At 40.7% G+C, this 11,195-nt stretch overlaps 1 protein-coding gene across 1 annotated transcript in view; it reads left to right on the top strand.

Moving 5' to 3' along the window:
• Positions 1 to 7,729: 7,729 nt before the first annotated feature.
• Positions 7,730 to 11,195, top strand: part of LOC106870530 (SMAD family member 6) — a 112,447-nt gene continuing 108,981 nt past the window's right edge. The window contains exon 1 of the mRNA XM_089363149.1: positions 7,730 to 9,649. Within this exon, the coding sequence (XP_089219275.1) occupies positions 8,704 to 9,649 (946 nt within the window). The 5' untranslated portion in view covers positions 7,730 to 8,703. The remainder of the gene's footprint in view (positions 9,650 to 11,195) is intronic.

Here is an 11,195-nt window from a genome sequence, read left to right as displayed (position 1 = left end):
CCCAATCTTCTTCTTCTTCTTAAATTCACTTCTCTATCTCTCACTCTTTCTTTCTTTTTTTTCTTAATTTTCCCTGTCTTGTTCCTTTACCGTTTCTTTCTGTTTTTACTCAATGTCTCTGTCACCTCTTTAATTTCCTTTTCTTTCTCTTCTTTTTCTTCACTTTTTGTACTTTTTTTCGTCTTCAACCTCACCTTCTTTATTTTACCGTCTATTCTTAATCTGTTTCAGTTTTTTTTTTACCTTCCATTCGTCCTTTACACTCACACGTACACACAATTTGTTCAGTGTTCGGGCATATATATATATATATATATATATGTGTGACTATATACCTATCTATCTATCTATCTATCTATATATATATATATATATATATATATATATATATAGTCACACTCATTCTTTTCCTCTGTGTAGCCATACTCAATGTTCTGTAATTTCATCTCTGAGTTTTTCGTTAAGTGTCCATTCTCTATCATTCTTTTCTTTGCCTCTTCCTTCTCGCTCTTTCTTTCCTCCCTCTCTCTCTCTCTCTCTCTCTCTATCTACAAAGCCCCTCACCACCTTTACCTTTCCACCCATCTCATTCGACCGTTGTCTTCCCCACCACCACCACCACTTTCGCTCTATATCTCTTAGTTTCTCTCTCTTTTCTTTCGTCCTATCTCTCTTTCTCTACTTCTCTCATCTTCTTTCTTAACTATTCTTACCTCCTCTTCTTTTCTCATACCCCTCCCTCATTTTGCTTAGTCTTTCTCCAACGGATTACCACCGCCATTGTCATCATAGTTAGTTCCCTTCATCATCTGCTAACATTTCCCTAATGATTATACTATATCTACTACACCCTAGCAGTAGTAGTATCAACAGTAGTAGTAGTAGTAGCTGTACTACTACTACTACTACTACTATTGCTGTTGTCTTCTCTCCCCTCTCCCCCTTCCTGCCTCCTACCATCCGTCGCTGATGATCGGTCAGTCGTGTTTTCCTCTCCTCCCCCACTCCCTTTTCGCCCTTCCTTCTATTTCTTTCTTCTTCTTCGTCTTCTTCTTCCTGCTCCTTCTCCTCCTTTCCAGTTATCAGACGTGAGGCGAAAACAACAAACGGAGACGTTCGCTGCTCCTCATCTTCCACCCCCCACTCTTCTCTCTGTTTTTTTTTCTTACACTTCCCCCCACCTAACACCACCAACACCACCACCACCACCACAACCACTACCAGCACCACTACCACCACCACTGCTGTAGCCACCTCTATTAATGTCAATACAACAAACACACCTACTACTACTACTACTACTACGAACATACTACTACTACAACTACTACTACTACTACTACTACTACTACTACTACAACTACTACTACAACTACTACAACTACACTACTACTACTACAACTACTACAACTACACTACTACTACTACAACTACTACAACTACACTACTACTACTACAACTACTACTACTACTACTACTACTACTACTACTACTACTATGTCTTTATCGCCACCACCACCACCACCACCACCTCCATCTCCACGAACGGTCAGTTGTGAAAAGGGAGAAAAAAAAAACTTAAAATTTCATACGTGCTGAGATACAGACAGCAAGGGACCTTGTTTTGTCGCCGCCGCCACCACCACCACCACCATCATCATCATCGTCATTGTCATCATTGACAGCATACTAAAATAGCAACGTGCCATCGAAAGAGCCTCAATGTCGATCATGGGCAAACCTGCGGCCCACGGGACACTTTCTTCAATGGGAAGCCTAAACGTAAAAATTTACCTTGAATTTTTTTTTTTTTTTTTTTTTAGCCGGAGTGGCTGTGTGGTAAGTAGCTTGCTTACCAACCACATGGTTCTGGGTTCAGTCCCACCGCGTGGCACCTTGGGCAAGTGTCTTCTCTATAGCCTCGGGCCGACCAAAGCCTTGTGAGTGGATTTGGTAGACGGAAACTGAAAGAAGCCCGTCGTATATATGTATATATATATATATATATATGTATGTGTGTCTGTGTTTGTCCCCCCACCATCGCTTGACAACCGATGCTGGTGTGTTTACGTCCCCGTAACTTAGCGGTTCGGCAAAAAGTGACCGATAGAATAAGTACTAGGCTTACAAAGAATAAGTCCTGGGGTCGATTTGTTCGACTAAAAGGCGGTGCTCCAGCATGGCCGCAGTCAAAATGACTGAAACAAGTAAAAGGGTAAAAAGGGAGCAGTGCCATTTCTCCTTGGTGACGACGAACCGCGTGGCCACATGCGGCCCGCTCTTCGCAAAAAAAAGGTTGTCCCATACCTGCTCGTGCTCTAACTTTGTAGCTTGATCTGCTAGAAAATGCAGCGAAATATCCTTAACCACTTACTGTAACACCTTGGCGGTGGGAGGGGATAACAACAAAAAAAAGAAGGACATTAAACAAGACATGGGCAATGTTTAACGAACGAGAAGCGGGACGCAATGAGATATGGATCATCGTCAGGCGGGCCGGGCCGCACCACTAAAAGAAAGTTCGTTTTGGCATGCCATTCAGAATGTCCCGCGGTCCGCGGGTAATTCCTGACTGTATTAGATCATGCATTTCTAGATAACCCTATAAAAAAAAAAAATTTTTTAATTAAAAAAAAAATAATAATAATAATAATAATAATAATAATAATAATAATAATAATAATAATAACAACAACAACAATAATAATAATTAATTCGTTTTATTGGCCACAAGGGCTAATATCAATTAAAAACATGTAAGGACAAAGACAGGACTAAGGTTACAAAATAATAATAATAATAATAATAATAATAATAATAATAATAATAATAATAAAGGCGGAGTGGCCTTAGACTTGACCCGAGGCTAAACAGCAGCAGCAGCAACAATTACTTCTGTTATATTAGTACTGCTTCTACGTTGGCAACGCTACCGTCACCAAAACTTTACTAGGACCAACCACTATCTATATTAGTACTATATTAGTACTAGTGCTACATGTCCACACCACCACCACAGCCACCACTATTGGTCAACTACTATATGCACTGTACTTAACACTGTACTAACACTTTCTATCCAGTCTAGCCAACGCCACGAAACACGATATAACCGTACCACTGCCAGCACAGACCAACGCAGGGAGCCTTTTTGTGGTCACTCGACGAGCTAGATATAGCAGTCACATCTCCCTTGTACCAAACACCTTATCTTTCTTTCTTTTACTTGTTTCAGTCATTTGACTACGGCCATGCTGGAGCACCGCCTTCTGTCGAGCAAATCGACGCAGGACTACTTCTCTGTAAGCCTAGTGCTTATTCCATCGGTCTCTTTTTGCCGAACCGCTAAGTTACGGGGGGGGGGGGGAATAAACGCACCAGCATCGGTGATTTGTCCCTCCCAGCGATGTTTGGAAAGGGAACAAACACAGACACACAAACATATGCACACACACACACACAAACATGTGTCTGTGTTTGTCCCCCCAAAATCGCTTGACAACCGATGCTGGTGTGTTTAGGTCCCCGTAACTTAGCAGTTCGGCAAAAGAGACCGATAGAATAAGTACTAGGCTTACAAAGAATAAGTCCTGGGGTCGATTTGCTCGACTAAAGGTGGTGCTCCAGCATGGCCGCAGTCAAATGACTGAAACAAGTAAAAGAGTAAAAGAGTATATGCACACACACACACACACACACACACACACACACATATATATATATATATATATATATATATATATATATACGAAGGCTTCTTTCTGTTTCTGTCTACTAAATCCACTCACAAGGCTTAGAAGACACTTGCCCAAGGTACCACGCAGTGGGATTGAACCCGGCCACACCTGCGCCTATATATATATATATGCGATAGGACGCATTAGATGACACAAGTCCCTTACATGCACCAAAGCAGTTGGGTGGTCACGATTGGCATGCCTTTCATCGTTGGTCCGCTCGATCAAGAGGTGCCCTGGTGGTAAACAGCTGCAACAACAACAACAACAACAACAACAGAAACGACAATGCTAACAGTGATAATTTAAGACGACATTGTCACTTGTCCACCGAAGATCACATCTCATCAAGTCCAGCCACCTACACAAAGCACCTCTAACACGTTGTTATACAGCCACTAAAGGTACCATTATATCGCTACTGCACAACTAATGTTTGTTCACAAGCTATCTAAAAAAAAAAACACACGCTAATACTTCTCTCTGTCTTTCGCTCTCTCTCTCTCTCTCTCTCTGCAACACCAAATAACCAACCAATTAAGCAACCAGCAATAAGTACTAACACCAACACCATGACAACTAATAGAAGACCAGCACTATCGCTTCCAATAATATACCTGTTCTATACCACCACCACTATGACCACCACCACCACTATGACCACCACCACCACCACTATCACTCTGAAATGACTCTAGCCAACGCTTACACCACCACCACCACCACTACTACCACCACCACCACCAACAACAACAACAACACTACTACTAACATCATCACTAGTATTAAGAGCAAGAAAAACCAACACTAACAAAACCACCAACCATTATATGAACCTATACTATCAGGCAAGCACTTACAACCATCACCGCAAATCTTTTGCCTCCACCAAGACAAGACTATTATATCCACCACCACCACCATCAGCAACGTAATATATATACGTATATATACTTATATATATATATATATATATATATATATATATATATATATATATATATATATATATATATATATATATATATATATATATATATATATATATATATATATATATATATATATATATATATATATATATATATATATATATATATATATATATATATATATATATATATATATATATATATATATATATATATATATATATATATATATATATATATATATATATATATATATATATATATATATATATATATATATATATATATATATATATATATATATATTTAGGCGCAGGAGTGGCTGTGTGGTAAGTAGCTTGCTTACCAACCACATGGTTCCCGGTTCATTCCCACTGCGTGGCAGCTTGGGCGAGTGTCTTCTACTATAGCCTCGGGCCGACCAAAGCCTTGTGAGTGGATTTGGTAGACGGAAACTGAAAGAAGCCTGTCGTATATATGTACATGTATACATATGTATGTCTGTGCATGTGTGTCTGTGTTTGTCCCACCATCGCTTCACAACCGATGGTGGTGTGTTTACGTCCCCGTAACTTAGCGGTTCGGCAAAAAGAGACCGATAGAATAAGTACTAGGCATCCAAAGAATAAGTCCTGGGGTCGATTTACTCGACTAAAAGACGGTGCTCCAGCATGGCCGCAGTCAAAATGACTGAAACAAGTAAAAGAGTAAAAAGAGTATATATATATATATATACCTGCAGCACGCCATCCCCGGCGCCAACACTATGCACTGTCCCCCCACCCCCCGCCTTCACTATTGTATCACTACAAACGCCACTTAGTCCAATATTATTAGTCTATCGCAGGCAGGCTCCACCACCACCACCACCTCCGCCACCGTCCCCACCACCGTGTAGGCTAAACCCCCTCCCCCTCCCACCCACCCTCTCTCTCTCTCCACCAGTAACGACGCCACCCTGTTGGCTCCTACACTCGGGTAGAAAGCTCTCGAGACGCCAGTTTATTTATTTATTTATTTTCTGTTTCTCTAATCTTCTACCTCCACCACCTACACAAACCACTCAACCCCTCTCTCTCTCTCACTCTCTCTCACTCTCTCACGCGCTCTCTCTCTAGCTACCCCTCATTTCCTTCTTCCTACCTTTTCACCTTCCATCGTCTTCCTTTCTTTCTTTCCCCTCTTTCCTCCTTCTTACTCTGTCTCTCTCTTCCTTCACCCCTTTCCTTTATTTACCTCCTCTTTTCGTATCTTGCCGCCGTTGCCGTCACGCCGCCGCCACCGCCTTTCCACTCATTTTTCTTCGTTTTCTTTTTCTTTCTTTCTGTCTAACCTCTTTCTTTCTCTCTCACTTTCTGTTGATTGTTTTTCAACCATCACCACCACCACCACCACCATCACCACCACAACAGCCATACACACACCATTCAGACTTCTGACGCCACCGCCATCAATACCTTTGACTTCGTCACCTTCCCCTCCATCACCATCACCACCACCATCATCACTGTCTTTCACAACGCTTATACTCTCTTCGTCATCCCCTGACCGCCTCCACCACCACCATCATCATAATCACCGCCGTCTCCGCCTCTATCACAACTACAGCTCATACTATTACTATCACCCCCCATTACCATCACAACCGTCAATCTACTCCTACCACCATTAATACGTTCTCTCCTCCTTTCTCTCAAATACCCACTCCTTCTCTCTCTTTCATTATTACTCCCACTGCCACCATCAACACTAACTCTTTTAGTAAAACATCAACTCTCCCTAAATTTCTTTGTCTCTCTTTCTCTCCCTCTCTCTCTGTTTGTTTCTTTCTCTTTCTTTCTCTGTCTCTCTCTCTTCGCCACCGCCCCCGTCGTCATTAAGCCGACTATTACACTCACCCCCCCCTCTCGACCTCCATCGTCACTCATCTACTCTCACTTTTCCTCTAACTGTCGCCACTAACATTCCCACCCCTTATCAACACCGCCACCACCACCACCACCATCGTCGCTGCCGCCACCAACAACAACAGCAGCAGCAGCATGAACAACAACTTGGTCTCACAGTAAACTAACTCTCACCACTCCTCCGACTGACGCCAACCGCACTGCCATCACCACCATCATTAACAAAACCCCGACAACAACACCACCACCAGCAGCAGCAGCAATAGCAACATCAACGACCACGTCTCACAAAACTACTCACCCCGTTCCTCCAACAGTCTACCACCACCGTCTCCACAACCACCATTAACATTTCACAAACAACAACAACAACAGCCCAGCAGTAGCAGCAGCAGTAGCATCAACAACCACGTCTTACTGGCTCTACTCTTACCATTCCCCTTACTTGCTACCACCATTATAACGATTATTAGAAGTAGTACAGCAGCAGCAGCAGTAGTATAGACACTGCCGACTCTTACATTCAGTCAAGCAAGCGCCTAGCCGAGTCAAGGCAAAGCTACATAACACAGTATTTTTTTTTAAAACCTATATATATATATAATATATATATATACACACACACATATATATTTATATATATATATATATATATATACATTCATATACTTGTATCATACCTAACCAAACTGAACCAGACCAGCTGGAATATAGCAGTACCATTATAACCATCATTGCTGCTCCTACTACTACTACAACTAATATTATTATTATTATTATTATTACTACTGTTACAACAGTTTTTACCCTGGCGGAGCGATAAAATGGAATATAGCTGAGAACTGGAGAGAAAAATATTACACAAAAAATAGCATACGCTTGCTCTTCTTGTACAATATATATATATACCTATATATATATATATATATATATATATATATACACACACACACACTATACATTCTATTATTATATGCATCAATACCATTACAAGATATATATATATATATATGTGTATATATATGTATGTTATGTATTATACATTATATTAATGTATAGACCAGCATTGCAATATCAAGGAAAAGATATATATATATATATATTTAATAATATATAAATATATATATATATATATATATATATATATATATATATATATATATATATATACGTATATATAAACACACTTCCATAACAACATCCACTGTCATCAGATAAGCAGAAGCAAGGATTTATTACAATAGAAAGCGAAGATCACCACTGTTGCTACTACTACTACTACTACTATCAACACAACACGAACACCATACCAGCGGGAAGTCAGTTAACGTTGTTGTTGTGGTTGTGGTCAGCAATGCATGTCTGAATTGTTGTTGTAGTGGGGGTATTTTTCATCTATTTTTTTTTTGTTGGCGAGTTTGTATTGTTTGATTGCTGTTGTAGTTGTTCTTGTCTTCACTCTAACCCCCACCCCCACTCCACCATCATCATCATCATCACGATTATCCGTCTATTGAACAAACAAAAAAAAAAAAGAAAGAAACAACGCACCAATACCACCACCACCACCACTACTATCACCGTTACCAGGCGTGAAGATACATTTTACTGTAAGAATAACCGTACTACAACCGTAACAGTAGCATTTGCTGCGGCTGTTATTGTTGTATGTGCAGCAGTATTAACTCTTGTTAACTTGTTAATCACGTCTTCGCACTACACCACAGATCTGTCCACTAATCTCAACGTTACACCAGATATCTTCCCGTCCACCGACCAGCATCAATATCAACACACACCATTACGTTCCCTAGACAGCTCCTGCCCACCACCACCATTATTATTAAGGAGACAAGCAGTGGTGGTAGGTGCTATCTAACTGCCATAGCCTCTACAACAACTATTACCAATATAATAACCACAGTTATTGTAGCTATTCATGGTGCCATTGCAGTTATATTAATTGTTGTAGTCGCTGCTGTCCCAATTGCCCCCTGTCGTCGTCGTTGTCGCCGCAGTCCCACCATCACGTTTATCAACCATCGTGTGCCCACCACCAAGGAGACCAGCCGTGTCTACTGGTTTTATGTATGGAGACGTTACTGTAACAGGTCAGCCAAATGTTTCATGTTCCGTTCTATTAAACGTAACGCCCTTGTGAAGCGCTTGTGGAAAAATCGCATTCTACACAATGAAACCTCGGGTACGACTGAAAACGGTGGCGCAGGTAGCGGCAGCACGGGTGGTGGTAGTGGTGGTGGTTGCTGTTGTGGCGGCGGCACGCTTGTTTGCTGTTGCGCAGGTGGCACGGGTTGTGGTTGTGGTGGTGGTAGCGGCGGCGGAGGTAGTGACACTAATGTCGGTTGCTGTGGCACGGGCTTGGGTGCCAATGTTGGTGACACGCAAGAACAAAAACAACAGCACTACCACCACCACCACCATCACCGCCATCACCAATACCATCAACAACATGAACTCGTACAGGAAAACGACGAAAACGAACCCCGGCTGCACCAGTCGCACAACAACCTCGACCAACATCACCAACAAACAGAACAACACGAACACAACAACCATCAACAACATAAAAGCAATCATCAACACAACAACAACAACAACATTAACCACAATAACAACGGGTCGTCGTCGTCGTCGTCGTCATCGTCACCATCATCATCGTCATCTTCCTCATCATCATCGTCATCATCCTCATCTTCCTCATCATCATCATGTCCCTCGCCAACGCCATCTGTGTCACCGTGCACGGACGAGATGGAACTGAAGGCTGTGTCCCATTCAATGCTGAAAAGACTAACTGAGCCCCAATTGAACGTCTTGCTTCAGTCTGTTGAGAGTAAGGGCGGCGAGACGACCGACTGTGTACTCCTGCCGAAGGGCGAACTTCGCCTGGGTCGGCGGACGGTAGCGGCGCACGTCCTTTGCTGCCAACTGTGGCGGTGGCCAGATATTGGACCGAGCACGGAACTGAAGAGACTGCCTTGTTGCACAAGTGGAGATGATCCTTACTATGTATGCTGTAATCCTTACCACTGGAGTCTCTTACTGAACACAGGTAAGTTTTGAAAAAATTAAAAAAAAAAAAAGCACTGAAACATAATTAACAAACAAAACATGTGTCTGACCATTTGGAGTATGTATGTATAAAATGTCTAGTGTGTGTATATATATATATATATATATATATATATATATATGACTTAGTGGTAACACGTCTATCAACTATGGCTCGTGCAACTAGGACCTTTCTTTAAAAACATCAGAAAAGTTGTTGCTGGTTTGGCAGAATCATTAAAGCACCGAACATAATAATTAATGTCTTGCAGTATTTAAGTTACAGTTTGTTTTTTGTTTTTACATTTCCGAGTTGAAATCCTGTCGAAATCGACTTTGTTCTTCATCCTCCCTCGGTTATAAATCGAAATCAGTTGCCAACCTCTACCAAAAGTTTTAAACCTGTAACCTATATAAGAAACTAGGAAGAGTTTTGAAATAGTTTGAAATTACGATTCTGTAAAAAAAAAAATGGGAAATCGTACCCCTTCACTTTCTTATGAGGTATGGAACTCCGAAACACAGCCATTGATTTTAAACCGGCATGTTTATTATTGATACTTGTCATAAAGACAGGATTCTGCCAACCCACTATTCAATAATAATGATGATAATTTCTTTTAATGCTCTAAGGAACAGCACGTAGAAGACATTAGTTATAAAGACGAAATACCAATTTTATAATATAAAGAATATGCACACCACCCGTTTTCGGCGTTTAGGATTAGGTTTAGGGTTACGCCGAAAACGGGTGGTGTGCGTATTCTTTACCGTTGCCACTAATTTATTTCTGGTGAAGTTTTTGTATTATTTGTTAACCCTATGTGAGAAATTATCGGATTAGAGGAATCGTTAGTGTCGGACAAAATACATGGCTGTCTTTAGTTACGGCCCTTTATGTCCCGAGTTCGAATCCCTTCAATTCAATTTGCCTTGTAGAGTTTTGGAATAGCTTGTCCCTCCAAGTCTCATAATGGAGATGAAACTGACTACGGAAGTTTAGGGTGCAAAAATATAAAAGAATTGAGATTTTTGGAAAGTTTTTTTTTATTTAATTTTTTCCTCCAGAATCGTAATTTTCATTGTATGAAAGGAAACACTAAATTGGAATACTAAACACTGAAGAAGAAGAAGAAGAAGAAGAAAAAAAAAAACAACCCCAGCCAAAACTCTACTCGTTTCCTTTCCCATGAGGTTAAGATTTCGGGGGACAGCTATTCCAAAACTTTGCCCTTTATTTTTATACTTCCGGGGTAACGGGAAATTGGTTGAATCGCTTTGCGATATTGAGTTACATCAGTTTACGCGCTGAGTTCAAATTCTACCGGGTCCAACTTGGCTATTCGACGCCTCGAATTTCTATCAGATGTATTTAACAAGCTTTCGGTTCACTGGAACTATAATAGCACTATGCTTTCGCCAATGTTTGAAATGTAACTTAATATTATGCTTATTTCTCTTGCCTCTATCCTTTTTATTTAATGTTGTTGTGCGTGTGTATATATATATATATATATATATATACACTTAGACACAATAAAATCGTT

The sequence above is a fragment of the Octopus bimaculoides genome, chromosome 14 (assembly GCF_046866305.1).
Source record: "Octopus bimaculoides isolate indiv1 chromosome 14, ASM4686630v1, whole genome shotgun sequence".
Classification (NCBI taxonomy): Eukaryota; Metazoa; Mollusca; class Cephalopoda; order Octopoda; family Octopodidae; genus Octopus; species Octopus bimaculoides.
This window is presented reverse-complemented; position numbering and strand designations above follow the sequence as displayed.